At 40.2% G+C, this 18,246-nt stretch overlaps 1 protein-coding gene across 7 annotated transcripts in view; it reads left to right on the forward strand.

Annotated features, from left to right (window-relative positions):
- The window catches only part of TNFAIP8 (TNF alpha induced protein 8), a 114,426-nt gene extending 101,956 nt beyond the window's left edge, over positions 1-12,470 (forward strand). For all 7 annotated transcript variants that reach the window (XM_045838144.1, XM_045838145.1, XM_045838146.1 and 4 more), the window contains one exon: positions 10,852-12,470. In XM_045838144.1, the coding sequence (XP_045694100.1) occupies positions 10,852-11,417 (566 nt within the window). In that variant the 3' untranslated portion in view covers positions 11,418-12,470. The remainder of the gene's footprint in view (positions 1-10,851) is intronic.
- Positions 12,471-18,246: the final 5,776 nt, after the last annotated feature.

Raw genomic sequence — 18,246 nt, forward strand, 5'->3', positions numbered from 1 at the left:
TCCTGTGATCCTTTTTTTAATTGTTTACATTTTTTTGGTTCAAGGAGTTGCTTATCCTGGGGAGCAGACAAACTCTAAGGTGTGGGATTCCGCAGCTGGCTAAGGGGCATCTTGACATTCAATAGAAAATTCATAAACAATGAGCACTATCTTAATTTCACTTTTCCTGTAGCGCGGTCACGCGGGCAGCAATGCACCTTAGCTCTGCCGCGGGTTATACGCCCTTACACAAGTCACTTGGTCTCTGAGCTGCCATTCTCTTGTCCGGCTGCCACAGCATTAAGTATTGTACAACAATAAGAGGGCCAAACCAGAACAAGCACTTTCACGTTGGTGAGAATGTTTTGCAAAGTATGGATTTCTACACAACATCAGCTGTAATTTTGTTGTCTCGTCCCAGTTCTGCGTCCAGGAGCCACCTGACGACAGAGGAAGGGGTGTGTTGAGCGCTGGTGCCAGTGTTAGGGGCTGGTTCAATGACTAAACTGCACTTCAGTGCACTGGATTCTTAAATCTGTTACTGGTTTTCTAAACACTGCGTGAGTATAAATATTCATCAGAAGCTAGGGCCTCTGGCAGGATAAAAAAACTGGGAGTGGAAAAGTATAGAAGATCATGGAGCTTGTTCAGCGGCTCTGCCTCTGCATTCCCATGTGAGTCGGATTGTGTCAGCAGTGGAGAGGCCTCATGCCCTCAAGAAATGGGTAAATAAACCGCAGCTTCATTGAAAAATCTTTAGGAACACCGTAACACATCCTGACCAACATAACAAGTAAGGAGAGGTTCATTTAGTTAAAAAAGAAAAAGGATAGTTCACTAACTTCACTTCTATATAAATGTTTATAGGATATAATTTTTAATTTGAGGCCCAGTGATGGAGTGAGGCCCTGTTTAAATTTTGGTTAAAATGTCATGTAAAAGAGACTAACTTTTTTATTCTCTTGGATACAGTGTCAAAATTCTTTGAGGCTTTAATATAAGCTATATTCTAAAAGCATTTTCTCTGGATTCTGTGTAGAAGGCCACATTTACTTTTTTAGTGGAAAAATTTTGAGAGGGAATCAAATCTGTTCCTCGTTTACTCACAGCATGCCTCTGTGGCCAAAGTCTACTCAAAAACCTAGACTCTGAGACCTTGAACGTACAGCCTTCTGGGAGGACACCTGAGAGGTGGAGTCCTCCAACACAGTCACACAGGGCATTCTTGCCAGTGCAGCTTCTTAAACTGTAGTCCTGGGGATTCTGATTCAGAAGGTCTGGCCCTCTGTATCTGTATGAAGTCTCCAGGCCCTTCTGATGCAGATGACCCATGTCACGAGGAATGCTGCCCCGATATCTGCTCTGTCTGTCCTCTCCCTGCTAATATTCTCAAGAAGACGAAGTACCTTCAAAATGAGCTTTCCTGGGCCTTGATGACCTTACACATATTCGTGTTTAAACTTTGTCTTAAATCCATAGATCCCATATGCATCCTGGGTGTCTGACATACAGATGCATCGCTGAGCTGAATTTGTAGTCTGTAACCAGCCAGTAGTATAGGTCAGCTGTGGAATGCAGTCACATTTATTTCTGTGAGGCAGAACCTTTTGTTTCTTCAAGGTCCATCTCTTGGATCAATCTCCTTTTGTGAAACCACCTTCAAACTTTGCGTCCCTCTGTCACTCCATGTAGCAAAATGAATGTTCCTTCCCTTTGCCACCATTGCATTTCGCATTCTGCCTGGCTATGTGCCCATTTGCCCCCCACCCCGACCCGTGTTACACCATGTCTGGGGACAAGGGATAGTGTTATTTATCTTTGAAACCACAGTACCTGATACATGCTCAACAGAAGTTTTGCTGAATGATTCGTGTCTTTAGGTTGATGCACTCTCTTCTCCCCTCACTATTGCTTCACAAATCATGATCCAAGACTGGGTCATCCCAGAGCATCAGGACCTCAGCAACGTCTACCTCAGTAATGACAGCTATGTCAATGACAATAATCATACCAGTTCATAGAAATCAACCCAATTATTTTACATCCGGCACTATCCTAATCCATTAGCCTTTCATATGGACTATTCTAGTTTAATCTTTATAAAAACCTTCAGTCTCCCCGTTTGCACGTGAGGAAACTGAGGCATGCAGAGATTAGGGAATTCACCACAGGAACATGGGCACTCAGTGGGAGAGCCAAGCTTCTCACCCAGACAGTATGACTCTAGAGCTGGGGTTCACAGTCACTGCTTTGCCTAGCTTTGCCTGAGTGCCTGTCTTGCCCTCCCCTGTGTGCATGAGACAACTGTGAATCCATTCCCGAGGAACAGCAAAAGCCTCAGTTCACTTGTTCGCCAGTAATTTTCACTGACCTTGTTCTACACATCTGTTAATGGGGCCTCTGCGGGAAGCTTGGGTGAGTGAAGTTAAAATGTTCCTTGACTGCACTGATGCTCAGACCTTTAATATTCTTAAGACATTTCAAGGGGGACCTTACTGTACCGTGTTTCCCCAACTTATTTAAGTAGAGAGAAATTTTTTCCCCCATAAGACTTAACTTCTTGAAGAACTAGTTTTTTGTTGTCAAAGTAATTTGGGAAAAAATGCTGGCTAGTGCTCCTGTCCTAAATATTTGGGTAATCCTTACTTTTGACCCTTTCGTATTTAGCCTTGAGTGTCTTTAGTGCTTAAGTATTTCCATAATCTTTAGTAACTACTTACATTTACCTGGAACAGTCACGGATCTGTTATCAGGGTGTAATTACTGATAGTGCTCTTTTCAAAAGTATCACATTTAGTAATCATAACACTTAATCATAACACTTATAACCCCCCACCCCCATTAAATAGAGACCTGTGTTTCACACTCACTACTTTGTCTTCTCTCATCGAAGGACTCTCATTGCTGTTGCATGTTGGGACCAGACAAAGATAATAGCTATGTAGCTGTAGCAGCTCATCATTTTATGTCATAATTGTGCATGGAATTATAGACATTTATGTACTCTATCATCTCTCATCACTCAGCATTGTATTTTTTAAGACTGACTTACACTGCCCAATATCTTCATATATATGCTTATCAGTGCAGGGGGGAAAAACTTGACTCTGAAAGGACACCAAAATTCTCAGAATAGTTGTTACCTCTTAGAAGTAAGATGGTGAAGCTAAGAAAGAGACTTTTTACTTTATATGTTTACATCCTGGCTTTTGAACAACTTAAGCACATTTTTTGTATTTTAAATTATATTTTTAGATATTTAAAAACTGCTAAGCTTTATTCTTGGAAATACAGACTATTTCAAGCCCTGCTGCATTGATCAACCTTATGGAATTCATTTTCTCCCCCAGGGAGACCTGGTCTCTTTCTTTCTTTTTTTTAAATTTTCTTTCACTTAGTTGAATATCATTAGGTCTTCCCATACCTTCAAGAGGAAGCTATGTTTTTAAAGTTCATGTAGTATAATAAAATTTTTAAGATAATAGCTTGAAGTTGGACATTCAAAGTTCATGTTCATCTCTTCTACTTACTGACTTATGGCCTTGAGAAAGTAACTTAATTTCTCAGGGCATCAGTTGCCTTATCTGTAAAGTGGGGATAATAATAACCTCCCTCTTGGGCTGATTGTTAGGTTTTAGTAAGAGAACTTCAGATTCTGGGTACTTTTGGGGATAATGTAGTAAAAGTTCAAAATATCGTAGCTAGCCAGTGGGCTCTCGTGACCTTAAGCCTCCCACTCTGACTTTGGGTGGCCACAAGATTTGCTTCTATTCCTGTAACCTCTGTCCTAATATTTAGCAGACTGACATTCCTTGGGGTTCAACAATACCACTTCGTATAAATATCATGAAGCTTTCCTCCAACCCTGGTATCAGTGAGCTCTTCTGAGAACTTGTGCCATGCAGACAGGAAGCAGTGGAGGCGTCATAAGATTCCTGGAGCAAAGTGCCAGGAAAGAGCAGAGATGGGGTCTAATATGAGGTTAGAGGAATTGAAACTCAGCTAAGCCACGGAAATAAGAGACACAAAATCATGAAGAAATTGCAGAATTAAAGCAACAAAAATAGTCTGAGATCACACAGGGAAAGGCCATAGTGTTTTCTTTAAGACATAATTTCCGTTGTCTGCAAATTTGGAAAACGGAATAGAAGGAGAAACAAGTAGAAAGAATACAGTGTGTGCAAATATTTGATTTGAGTCACTACTCCTTCATTTCGAGTGATGTGAATTAAGGGAGCAAAACTCTGTGTACATTTGTGCTGCGGCAGGAGCCCAGCGCTCTGCTGGGTGTTTTCCGATTTGTATCTCATTCAGTCTCACTTCAGCTGAAATGATACCCCACCTAGCAGACGAGATAACTGAGATACAAAGAAATTAAATTGACCCAACTGTACAGCCCAGGACCCTTGACCTTGAGCCTTTTCTTTCCATCCATGCTGCTCTTCCTTGCCTTCCTGCCCTGCCTTTGGGTTCACTGGGAGACATAGGAAACTCTGGGTGAGAAAATGAGACTGGAGTGATCTTGTCGGCTGCTATGGATTTTCACTTCAGCTTTATCTTTGGCCCATTTCCTATTCACCTTGTTTCTGTTGCACAGTTTTGTGTGGATGTTGACTCTGTTTCTCCTTCTGTCTCTTTGTAGGAGCCTTTAATTCTGTTTTCCAATTTTTTCAAGACAAAGTAACCTTATGCTACAGGGTCCCTGTAGCACTGAATTTAGTGCTAACAAGAGATTCAACACCTTTCAAAAAAGAAATTCCCTGATAAAGTTTTAATATGTATTAGATTTTTCAAAAATGTCATCATGGAAAAGGAAATATAACCCCTTACTAACTGAACTGTGTGAGGTCCCTGTTTTCACACAGCCATCTGGCGCTTTGCATTGCTCAGCCCCATATTACTTCCAGAAGGAGTTGATTAATTCTGACCAAATGTGATTCAGTACAAAAGACCATCAGAATATATTTGAAGTGTAATTTGTTGAGTTCTTTAAACAAACCTGTGAAGGGGGCTGTTCTGTGCCAGGCATCGTGTGGGACATGTTCTATGTGGTCCATGTTCATTTATCTTTGGAACAACTCCAAGAGCTGGGACTTGCTAGTCTCATCGTGGATGGGGAAACTGAGTCTCAGTAATATCCCAGAGCAGTGTGTCAGCACACGGAACATTAGATAGAGAATATTTGGACTTTTATAAGTAAACTCTTCTTTTCCAGGATCCTGAGGGAATAAGTTGCCACAGGAAGCGTGTACTAATTCTCCACAAGCTTACATTACACTTCATAAATTTTAATGTATGTTAAGGGGTATGCTTTTAAGAAGGTAAAACTCTCATAGCTCTCATCAAACACAAAGTATGCATGTCAAAAATATTACTTAACTCATTAATGAATGGTGAATCAGTAAACTCATAATTAGTTCAAAGGAGAATTCCAAGTGCAATACAGGTGGACAAGAAAACGTGAAATCAGTTGCGCCTCCACCAGACACTCGTGTCTCTGTGGACAAGAGCCATTTGCAATACAATCGGTTTTCTACCACTCAGAGTTGTCTAGTAGCTAAGTAAGGGACAGTGTGAAGAATCTGGAGGAGGAGGATGCTTTACAATTCCTAGTATGCCATTGGAAAGCCACCCACTGATATTTTTTTCTTTATTGGCCCATTTTAAAGTCACTGCTTTTCCTTGTATTTGTATTTTTTATTATGTTGCCTTTTAAAGTGAGCATATACTTTTTGGAAACGGTAGGTATCACGGAGTGAATGACTTAGCTTGTCACTGCGATGATGCGTACCATTGGTTTTTAACCACTTGGCATCAGGAAAATTCATACACACCAAAGTTGGTGTTCAGTATCAGGTTAGGGATCCCAGATACATTGATTCTTTCAAGACTATGTTCTTTTGTGCTGGGGCCTCCATCTGTGTGACCTAAGGCCAATTTTTTGGGTTAAAGTGCCTGGCTCTTGTCCTTTCTCTCTGAATGCAATTGCCTCCAGCTGGCTGCCGTGGTCAGTGCTTCTGACCCTTCCAGGGTGTCCCCTCACGGTTGGAACCTGCTGCTTTTGTGGACTGTGGTCCTTCTCCCTTGCCACACACTCTCCTTTTCTTTTTGTTTGCTGTTTCTTCTCCATCCTGTTGAATTTCCCACCCACTTTGGGATTGTTGAATGTCGAGTTTCTCCAGCCATTCCGACTGTCCACTGCTTTCCTGGAACACTACCAAATCCCAGTGTAGGGAGGTCAGCTCTCAGCCTGACGACTTCTTGCGACAGTGTTTGCAGTTGGCTACGGCCATTTGCTTATCCCCAAAGCTGCCTTTTTTGTTAAGCCCCATGTTGATTTGGAGTTACTCAGATGCTAGAGAGATGGGGCTTTGTATATTTGTCTAAAGACCTTTTATTAACAGGCCACAGCTGTCAGACATGTTCTCCTAATTGTTCCTTTTTCATGCTTTCTAATACTGGACCCACTTGATCCAATTTTAAAATTTTAACTATGCAAGAATTAGCAGTGACAGAAATGCACATCTGCAGTCACTGTTTAAAAGTTCCAGGGTATAACAAATTGGGTGAAGAAATTATGTATCTGTTGGTGAGGTTGTAAAGAAGTGACTTGAGTAATGTTATATGGAATTTCAGTTAATTTCATAAACTATAGTTTTTCACTGCTTAAAACTATACAAGTGTTTAGTTTTTACCTTCTGAGCACTTTTTAAAAAATGTACACAGGGCTCAGTATAGTTTTATCATTAATGTTTACCTCCAGATTTATAATTGTCGATGCTAAAGCCAGGAATCCCTGGATATCTGTTTGCTTTTCAGTAAGCATTGCTGAATGGACCATATGATTAAGCAAAAAAATATATAATAAAGGAGATACAGAGACTGAGGGGAGGAGCAGTAAGATAAGTACGTGGAAAATAACATTTACAAATATTTCTATAAAGCACTGAAATAGTTTTAATATAGTAATAATCCTTTGTTTATTTTTAACATATAGCATCATGTTTCATTAGTCAACAGCGTACATGTGCATTTTTAAACACAAGTGAATTCATCCTAGTAGGCAAAACGTTGAGTCAATACTTGGCACTTTGTCCTGAGAACATCTTCTAGTCACATCTTGGTTGCTTCCCAGGACATGTGATACTTTTGGTCTGTCCCTCTGTCACATGTTTAATCATAAATCCCATCAGAAGTGGAGGCGGGCTTGTGTTGTTTATTCTGCTGTATCTCAATCAGGACCATTGCACCCAGCTTTTACACTAAATATTTGTGTTATTGTCCTCTGGTGTTTTCTCGTTGTATAACAAATCTGCCCTCTTTAAAAGAGCTGATTGATGGCTGTAAGAGAAACCACACTCTGGAGTGCACTTAAGGAGAAGAAAACCACATATTTAGCTAGATAAAACAAATATCTGTTTTTCTAGCTCTTAAAGTAACTCCCCCTCCAAAACACCCACGTACGTATTTAAAGCTCTCATTTTGCAGGTCAGCATGTTTTCATGAAGAAGTTTTTAAGTACAGTGAAGAGAGGGGGGGAATTGATTCTGCTTCAGTCAGAAGCACCATGTACCAGGCGCCCTTGCAGATCCAGGGAGCACATGGTAAACAAGGCGTAGAGCAGTCTCTGCTCTCAAAAAGCTTAAATTCTAGTAAGGAGAAGCAGACATTAAAAATTTAGGCAAATGATGGGAGTTTCAGGAACAAGGAAATGTGATGGTTAGCAAAGAATGCAAGAGGAGTATTGTTTTTAAATTTACACTTTAAAAAAACCCTGGCTATTATGTGGGAAGAGATTGGAAAGGGGCATAAACTAGACTGATGTGTGTGGAGATGGAGGGAAGTGAATAGAACTGAGAGAACTGAGGGAAGTAGAATAAAAAGAACTTGGTAATGGGATGTGTAAGGGAGAGGATGGTATGGTGGGTGACTCCAGGTCTCTGACTTGAGCGAATGGATGGAAGGGATGCTATTAATTAATATAGTAAAGAATGGAAGGGTAGTACTAAGGGGGGCAGGAGGGAATCAAGAATTCAGTTTTGGACATGGTACATTTGAGATGCCTGCAGAATAGCCAAGGAAAAGAAAAACCTTGAATGTGTTTGCAAAATGAGTCCAGAAAAGAGGTCAGAGCTGAGTTGTAACTGTGGGTGTCATTGGCGCATGGATGTATCTGAAGCCATGGAAGTGGATGAGATCACACAGGAGTGAGGGTAGAGTGAAGCAGAAAAACTTGGTCCAGACCTAGCTCTGAGATATACCAGGCCTTTAAGGGATTTGGTAGAGGATGTGGAACTGACAAATGAGGCTGAGCAGGAATGGCTAAAGGCAGTTAATTTGCTAGAAAAAAATCATATTTCATGATCACAGACCACACAGTCCTGGCCCACTCTCAGCCACAAACCCCAGTTAGCTCTGAAAAAACCTTCACTAACACTAGAAAAGAAATCTGCTGTATGCATATCTTCCCTTCGTTGGGGGTTGGGGGTGGGGAGTGGCTTCCTTCTCATTTTAAAAGATGACTGCACCAGATAAAATGCAAATAATAAAATGAGAGTATGAAGCTGCTGCTGTGTGTCCAGAGCAGGGTTTGAAGTTCCTCTGAAACAAATGTGAAAGCCTCACAGATCAACTTCTCTGTCCTGGTTCAGATGTGGTTACCAGTAAATGGGGAACGACTTTGCTTCGTTGGCAGCAGTCTTGCCTTTTCTGCTTTCTCTTGTGGGAAGTACAAGTGCTGCACCATAGAGTTTTTGTTTGGTCTGTATGTTTGACATGAAATGGGACATTTAGATTTAATGAGAAGAGTGGCTGAGGAGAGGTGCAAACTTGCAAGCCCAGCCTTGGTAAAAGGAGCACAGAGGGATCTTTTGAACAGCTCCCCTTCTGGCTTCAATTATTTCACAGGGTACAACACTGTCTCTGTCTCATACATATTGCAGTAAATCCCAGATGGCATGTTTGCAGACTGTGCCATGTTCTAATAGATTAAAAGCAGAATAACCTTGAATTCCTGAATCTAATTTATTTGCTGTATATCTGAAAATTTGGGGGTATCCCTTTCTGTATAAATCAGTTTTACTTATTTGTTGAGGTCTGTATCATGAAATCAGTAATGGACATAGTCCCTGGTCTTAATATGGTAATATTAACTACATGTGTGCCATTTCTTTGGATACCAGTTCTTTAGTGTGAATCGACCTACACGCTCTTTTGCAAACCATTGCAGAGTAGGAATAAAAATGGACTGCTGGTTAAATGATGAAAGCATTAAAAAAGCTTGAAAACCTTCATAAAGTTACCTATTTCTCATGCATTTTTACTTTCCTTTTCTTTTTCTAAGTAGATTTCATTTCTTCTTCTGCAGTTTCAGTTCATGTTTCAGAAGTTTAAATATCGACATTTGACTGAGGGTACCATTTCTAGTTTAACCAAGATGTTCTTTCACTGTGCATGGCCCCATATATTTAAGAATGATGTCATGGTCACTAGGAACCACTTTGCAGGTACCTGTGCTATGTACCATGAGCTACTTTGACCCAAATTTCAAATCCAACATAGCATTTCCACACTGAGGGGGTGAATCTTCTGATGTGTACTCCAGCCTGGATTTGGGAGCAGCAGTTTTCTAGAATGTTGCTAGCCTGTCCAAACGAGAAATAACTTTATATCAGTGATGCACTGACTCATTTCTACATAATCTGTGTTGTTAAGTCTTTTACCTTTCATTATTGAATGAATGCACATTCAGAGACCCAGTTTGGGTCCAGGAACAGCTGCTCCTGGACCCAAAGGTGAAGACAGACCCTGAGATCTCCATCTCTGAGGACCTAGGAGAAGAGGGAGAAAGTACAGCATGGTGGAGCAACATGCACAGCATGTTGGGGTGGGGGGAATTGGAGGAAAAATAAACTTGGTTTGGGGAATAAACATTGATTATTTGCACTGACTGGCTGTAAGCTAGGAGCATCACATAGTGTCTCATTAATATTTAACACATACAACTATAAGAATAGTGCCTTAAACCTTGGTCAAATTCAGTTATAGTGATTTCAAAAGCAATTCTAAGCATCATCAGCTTTTTCCAACTGTTCATGTAGTAAATTTTATTAGGTCATACACTATGGTTATTTCCTCGAACCGTATAAAAATGTAAAGGGAACAGTGGCCATTCATCAGAAATAGCAGTTGACAGTAAGTTTTCCAAAGAACATTTGTTCCAATATTCTCTTTCTGGGAGTTGAAGTTCGGGGTGGTTAGGATGGCCAAACTGGTAAGTACTGGCTCGGCCTGTGTCTTGGGAAATTTGACTTTTTGCAAGTAGATTATAAAGCAGGACTCTCCTTTTGATTTGCTCCCATGAATTTGTCATTTTACTCAATATCATAGCTTTTTCATCTTTCCCTTTTACATTTAAATGAGTTTCTTTAAGTTCTTGGTAACTGTTTCTCAGAGGACACTTTGGGGGTTGTTTTATATTTTTGATATATTTCCTATAAAATTTAACTAAAAACTTACTGCTTCATGAGATATAGTATTTTTATAGTCAGAAAGTGTTATTCTTAAGAAAATTGAACCCTTTAACTTCTAAACAAAATATTGACCACGTAGCAGAAGGTATAAAATACTTGAATTGCCAAAGACCTTAAAGATGATGCATAACAACCTGTGACATTCACAAATGAGAACCTAATGCCCAGAAAGAGATGTAGGAAACTTTTTTTTAGTTCTTTTCCGAACAGAAACTATTGACAGTAGTTGGGAAGCAAAGCACAGTGGGAAAATTAGAAGGAAAATAAACCTTTATACCTGTTTTTTTCCTTTGCTCTGTCACTGATACTGACCTTTTATTCTCCCACCTTTTGTTTTTAGTGGCCACAGATGTCTTTAATTCCAAAAACCTGGCCGTTCAGGCACAAAAGAAGATCTTGGGTAAAATGGTGTCCAAATCCATTGCCACCACCTTAATCGATGACACAAGCAGCGAAGTGCTGGATGAGCTCTACCGGGTGACCAGGGAGTACACCCAGAACAAGAAGGAGGCGGAGAAAATCATCAAAAACCTCATCAAAACAGTCATCAAGCTGGCTATTCTTTACAGGAATAATCAGTTTAATCAAGACGAGCTAGCGCTGATGGAGAAGTTTAAGAAGAAAGTGCATCAGCTTGCCATGACCGTGGTCAGTTTCCACCAGGTGGATTACACCTTTGACCGGAATGTGTTGTCCAGGCTGCTGAACGAGTGCAGAGAGATGCTCCACCAGATCATCCAGCGCCACCTCACCGCCAAGTCACACGGACGGATTAATAATGTCTTTGATCATTTTTCAGATTGTGATTTCTTGGCTGCCTTATATAATCCCTTTGGGAATTTTAAACCCCATTTACAAAAACTTTGTGATGGTGTCAACAAAATGTTGGATGAAGAGAACATATGAGCATGTGAATTAAGATTGTAACTGCTCGTGATATATTTGAAGGCGGAGCACTGTTGATTTATGAAGGAAAAGAAGCATTTTTTGAAGAAAACACATATTTCAGAAAGACTTTGACCAATTCAATTGTCAAACATTAATGATGTTTTATGAGGCTCATTTTATTTGGAGAAATGCATATTGCCAGAAACTGTGGTTAAAAGCTTCCTAAGGGTTAAGAGATCATGGGAAAGATGTGTGACTACATAATGCCAAGATAGAGTTATACAAAGACAAGCATGTATGGCTCCAAACCTTGGGACATCCTTTTCAGGGCAGTTGTCGTAGTGTTAGTGACACATTGGATATTTCTAACATATACAAAGTTACGCATTTTGGATCACTTTTATCCCTTACCATGTATATGTACCTCTTTTAAAAAGCCAAGAACTTTCTCTTGCTGTCATTTCTCCTTCTGAAACAATTCCATTTTCAAGTCTACCTTTTGTTAAAGATTCTTTTCTTAAAGATTTTTGTCATTGACATTCAAGAATTAAGGCAGTCCAATTTGAACCCTCAAAGAAATAGAAAACTGCTTCTCTGAAATCAGTATTGTAGAATCCAACTGTATCTGATGTTGTGAATAATGTCTCTGGAGTCGAGTTCTGTTTTTTACTACCAGCAGCGATACTTCTTAAAACATGATAATTCCCCAAAATGTAATTTTCCCATACCATTGCTTTGAAATGCTTGTTGAGGGCTTCACTTTCATGTTATCCTCAAAATGTTCTGATGGAATCTCCATTTTTAGTACTCAATTCAAATGTAAGAGACAAAGTGAAAATCTAGATAGTTCTTGATATTAAGATAATAAAAAGTAAGTGGTATTAAGAAAAATAAAACCACCTTTATTTTAGATATGAGCCCATCTCCTATCAGGGGCAAAAGGGAAAAAAGGGGGATCAGGGGCAAAAGGGAAAAGAGCATTTTGTTGCAGAACACAAGAATGAAAATTATTGCATTTCAATGTTTAATAAGTTTTGATAAGTAAATAAAGAATGTCACTTTTTTATTTAACTGATAAGGTTTTTGTTATTTTTTATTTGCTATTTTGATGAGTAAACCAAAGAGTATTTGCATTCCAAGCAGTTTGTGTGTTGTTTTTATGTAATTTTATGTGTGTGTATAATTAACATTTGCTTATTTTGTAAAAAATAAAATAAAAAAGAAAGAAAAAGAAAAGGAAAGAAACCTGCTGGCCAATAGCACTTAGGAAATGACAGATTCAACCACCAGCACTGAATATTTGTATTGTCACCATGCTTGTGACTTAGTGTCCTCTTGCTAAATTTGTCTGCCTCCCAGAATGTTGACATTCAAATAATAGTTCTCCAGGAAGGGGTTCCACAACCAGATTCCAGAAGCTGTGGTCCACTGTACCCACTGCAGCCTAGAGGAGGTGGTCAGTTTCTCTGGGATCCTCATGCACGCATCTAAGATAGGCAGCAGGGGCAAAGAGTGTCTCCCTGTTTGACACTAAATCCTGACATAAAAATTTGAACTTAAATTACTATTCTTACTACCCAGAGCTGGTAGGTGACCACTCTATGCTATATAAATAGCATAGTGACTGCAGAAATGACCCCTCTAGCTTTATATCCTGCAGAGTAGCTTACAAATTTAATTCAGCAGGCTTACTCGTCCAGCTCTGCTTTCCTCACATGAGAATGCTGAGTGTCATCTGTGGAGGCTGCTGATTTGGTGCATTCTGGTCTCTCCCTCAGCACAGATGTGGAAAATGGAGTGCCCTGGCAGTGGATGGGGGCTTCTTGCTCAAATCTAGCTACGAACAGGGCCACTAGACAGAGGACCTAGGGATAAATTTAGATCAGTCTGGGCACATTGGAACATAGAGGTGTGCTTGCAAGCTACCACTCAAATATACATGGGGGAGGTGAAGAGCTCTCCTCATCCTCATGGTGAAGGAATGCAGGTAGTAAGGAGTATCCAGAAGAATGAAACCTGTTTGCTGTTATCTCTCAACATCATCTTCTGGAAGGAACTCATCTCCTTACCAATCTTGTGCGCAGGAGGCATGCCTCAGGAGGATCTGTTACAGAGTCTTGATCAGCACATTCAGTTCATCTTTGTATAAGGGTTTAGTTGCAGGGGTAAGGAGGTGGGGAGATGGGAGAGGTGGGGGCTAGTTAAACTGGAAAGAATCCAAATGTGCTTAGGATAGACCATTCTGAGCCAAGTGATAGTCATTTTGGGATCTGATGAGCATTTGTTTAAAAGTCTTTTTCATTTTGGAAAAAAAACAAGAATTTTGTTAAAAATTGATTTTTTAAATTTTGTGCCAATGGCTTCTCTGCAAAGATTATGAGCTAATCTAATAGATGAGTGATAACACCAGTATTAACAACTGACCCAGTGATTATCACCTGCCAGGCACATAACCCACTTAGTCCCTGCCACGGCCTTCGCCATTTTACAGATGAGGACACTATGGCAAGAGAAGTTAAGGAATTTGCCTGAGGTCACATAGCTATCAAGTGTCAAAATGACAATACCAATAAAACTATACTTTTGTTTAAAGATAATATGGATAAAGGCAATTTTAGAAACATTATTGGTTCAGACAAGAGTGGGCAGTGTGCTTCTGAAGTGGTTTCACATAGTGACATTTTAGATGATATTTAAATCCTACAGGTGTGACCTATTCTCTGAGATCTGGGTATAATTTATTCAAAGATATTTTGTGAAGTTTTTGATGTGGCTCCTCATTTGGGGGCATCTCATGGCTCCAATTTGTGTCCCCTCTGGAACTTAAATTCAAGGTGCTCACAGTTAACAATGACTTTGGACATTGACCCATGAGATACAGTGCACCCCAACGCCCAGGTGGCCTGCCGGTGGACACCCGGGTGCTCTTGTGCACACGACCAGGCAGAAGCAGCAGCGCACCGTCATGTCCTCAGGGAAGCGGATGGTGCCGACTTGCAACTTCAACATTATTTTGCAGATTTAGAGGTTGGAAATATGTGAACAAGTAAGCTTAACCGTAGCCTTGTGTTTTTCTGATTATTAGAACTTTCCTATACAACTGAAATGTAGTTTTAAAAAATGCAAATGTTAGGAACTTTAATAGTACAGAAATGGTGCTCTTGTTTTGGTTTTATATAGCAGTATCTCATTCACAATTCTCTGGAAAGTACTTTTTTTTCCCACCATGTAATTACTTAAAAAAATCACAAAGCTTAAACTTTGTCATGGTTTTTCCCCTGCAAAGAATTAATACAATTTTGTAGTCTACCTTTCAAGTCAATTGGATTTTTACTGAAAATTTAAATTTACCCTTGAGACACTTGATGAGGGCATGTAAGCTAAGTTGTTATTTAGCATACCAACCTTGACAGATAACAAATACAAGATGAATGTGTCTTTCCATATTATAAAATACTTGTGGTGAAAAAGTTAAATGCTATTTAATTGCTAGGAAATTAAAATATTCCAATAAAACAAACTTAATTGGCATGTTAATAGGATTTATAATATTTTTACATTTTTAGCCAATTTTGCATTTCTAAACTCGCATTATCTGAATTAGTTGAACTTTGCAGTGTTTGAAAAATTACTGCTTTGCTTGATATATTGTATTCCTGAGCATAAAGTTTCTGTGTAATTTGTTAAGCTCAAAACAGGTTGTAACACCCAGCGCTGTATATAACAGGTAAAGTTTTATCCTAGCTCTGAAATAATTTTCTTACTCTGATTCAGATAAAATCTTTATAGAAAACCCCTAATGAAAACACTGAGGCACTAACCAGAAAAAATGAATCAACTTTTTATTCCTAAAATGGGACAGAAAAATCTTTAGGAGCTTATAATCACATATCGCCCTTGTGGCAAACTATTGAAAATCCATTTTCTCATTTATTGAGATGTCCTTGTGGTTAGTTATGTAGGCCAGGAGCCAGAAAGACACTTTTATTTTGGGGAATTTCCCAAAATGGAAACATTTTTCAGTGATGTAGACTTCTGTCTGTCTAGCCAAAGATGTGTTTTCCATCTAGCAATGAGCATCGGTCCCAAGCTAGAGGGGACAAGTCACTCCAGAAACAACCTGTCTGCCGAGCCCTGAAAAAAGGATATGTACGCGTCAGCCAGCGTCTACAGTTAGAAGAAAAACATCTGTGCTTTGGCGAATGTTCTTCAAGTACAGAGAGCTGTGCTCTCTATCCACCAAATTCCATTAGACCTTTATAGGACCAGCCAGCCAGTGGGCAAGGCCCCTCATCATCCTTCCTGGGCGGCTGCGGAAATTCCCTCCGTCCCTGCTCACAGCCGCTGTATCTCTGCCTCGAGGAAATAAGATGGCTGATCGGGCACTGGGGGTTTGTTCTTCACAGAAAGAAAGAAGACTTGATTTTAAAAAGTGTGTGTTTTGATTTGCAGAGTGATCTAAGACAATAGTATTCTCTGTACTTTGGTTTGTTCATTAGAGACGAATGAAGTCATTTAAAAGAGCTGGGTATAAAGTGTAAACCAGGCCATGGAAGTGACAACTCCGGGCACTTGTGCCTGGATTGTCACCGTTGTCTGGCGTGACTGATGTTTTGTAAGGAGCTGCGGTTCCATTTTCCTGGGACTGGACTCCATCAGCCCAGCGGGAGCCACTACTTGCCCATCCTAAGTGACTGTCAGCCTCTTTGGCTGCTAAATCCCCTTGTTTTCACCAAAGGACAAAAATACTTGCCAAGCAAATCATACATTTTTATAAGACATTAAATGTCCTGGGAGAAGACTTGCTGTTAATTAGATAAAAGTGCCAGCATTATTGCTGTCCCCTTACCACAGCGATTTTCATCTCACAGGACACATAAACTAATTACTAAAGTTCTGTGGCACACCAAAGAATATGTAATTTTTTTTGCTGACACTGGATGGCTACTGTTGTGCTAGCTGCTGTGTTTTTTTTATTTGATAATTGAAAGGAAAAGAGACCAGTGCCCCTGGCTAAATAGTAAGGCATTTCATGTTTTAAAAACTCTTGCAGCACACCAGTTGAAGATCACCGCCGTATCGTATGGAAATTCTGTTCCCATAACCAAAGAGTTACATTTCTAGCTTGCTGAAAGAGTCACTGGAGATTCCGCAGTGAAGCCCACAAGTGGAAACATTCCATGGTGTTTTCAAACACCACGTGTCAGGAGTTTGCCGTCTCTTCCTCCTGGGGACCCACTGGAGGGCGGCCAGGCGGAGCCCGACAGGGTGCAGGGACCTGTGCGGGCAGTTTCCAGTGTTTCCAGCTCCGTGTCTGCCAGGGAGCCCTCTCACCTCATCTCTAAAATCTGGATAAAATCAATTACCTCATATTCTCATTTCACGGATAAATTAAACAAAACGTGGAGGGCTTTCAAACTTCTTGAAGACTTTTCCTGTGTGAGGTATTGTTTACCTAAGCAGTGAAAATAAGCCTGGGGCCTAAAATAAGCAACAGACATCTGCAGCCCCAGAGAATTTTATTAAATCCCAGTCTCCTTTAAAAAAATTGTTTTTTGCTTTCAGTTTATAATGAACACCTACTATGTGCCCCTACTATGGTCCTTGGAACTACACAGTAGCACCTAGTTCTTGTACTTGAGGAGTTTGCTGACTTGGAGGGACACCGACTAGGCCATGAGTAAGTTAGTACTAAGTTGGGGTTCCAAGAAAGGCTTTATTAGCCTCAGATGTGCCTTCTGGATTTAAAACTTCCACCGTTTTTTTATTTTAAAATTCACACTTTAAAAGCAGTGAGCTCAAAGTAGTGGCAGATTGCTTTTCAAAATCAATGGCAAGTACATGCATGAGTTGTGATAGTATAGGTAAAAGGAAAACATTTACAGGCCTTTCTTTTTATTATTGAAAATCAAAATGATTGTAAATGAGTCCATGGCAGAACATAGATTACCAAGTGTACTAAGTGGAAGATTCTAAGGGAAAACAAAGAAGGAATATTTTAATTAACATTTTAATTCTTAGGAATATTTGAGAAATAGGCATAGGGAAAAATTTTTTGATTTTTTTTTTCAGAAATAGATTGTAGCTCAAAGTGTGAAGCTGGATAAACTCTGGCTTCATACCCTTGTCCTCAGTGAGGTATGTCTGTGTCCCCTGAGGCCTCGGGCCAGGACACAGAAATACATGGTTGAACTGGTCCAGTGAGGACCGTCCTTCCGTGTTTCTTGCCAGCTGTGCCCCTGGATGGCGTGGTTCTGCCTGCTCACTTGTCACTGGCTCTTTGCTGCCCAGAGCTCCCTGAGTCTTGGAAAAGAAAAGTTAACAAACAGCATGTCCTCTTTCTGGCAAAGGACTGGAAATCAGTGTCAGGAATACAGCCTGGACAAAGTTGGATGTGGGGTTTAGAACCTAGATGTGTTCACCCCCAGTGGCTCTGCACAAGGCAGGGATCTTTTCCTTTTCATTGGGTTACGTCTAGAGAGTCAGGGTCCAAAGTTCTTTTTGGACAAATCACAACACTTCCTGATACTTGCTAACTCATGGCAGGATTTTTTGTTTCCTGATTACAAAAAGATGGGCTTTCGAAGTTTTAATTTGAGTTTGTTTTATCTGTCTCTTGAAGAACCACATAATTTCAACCAAGGATAATACTATAAACATGGCTGATTGTGTGAAAGCCTGCTTTGTGTTCTGAACCAGTTTTGCTTCGATTAGCAGGTCAAGAAGGATGTCTGCTCTCATTTGCCACACTTCTTTCTCCCAGGCTGGGAAAGAAGCACCCCCCCCCTCCGCCAACAGGACAAGGGCTCCCCCTCCTTTTAGCTTAAGTAGAAGGAAAGCTGCCCTC

The sequence above is a fragment of the Phyllostomus hastatus genome, unplaced genomic scaffold (assembly GCF_019186645.2).
Source record: "Phyllostomus hastatus isolate PE091 unplaced genomic scaffold, TTU_PhHast_1.1 phas_contig_254, whole genome shotgun sequence".
Classification (NCBI taxonomy): domain Eukaryota; kingdom Metazoa; phylum Chordata; class Mammalia; order Chiroptera; family Phyllostomidae; genus Phyllostomus; species Phyllostomus hastatus.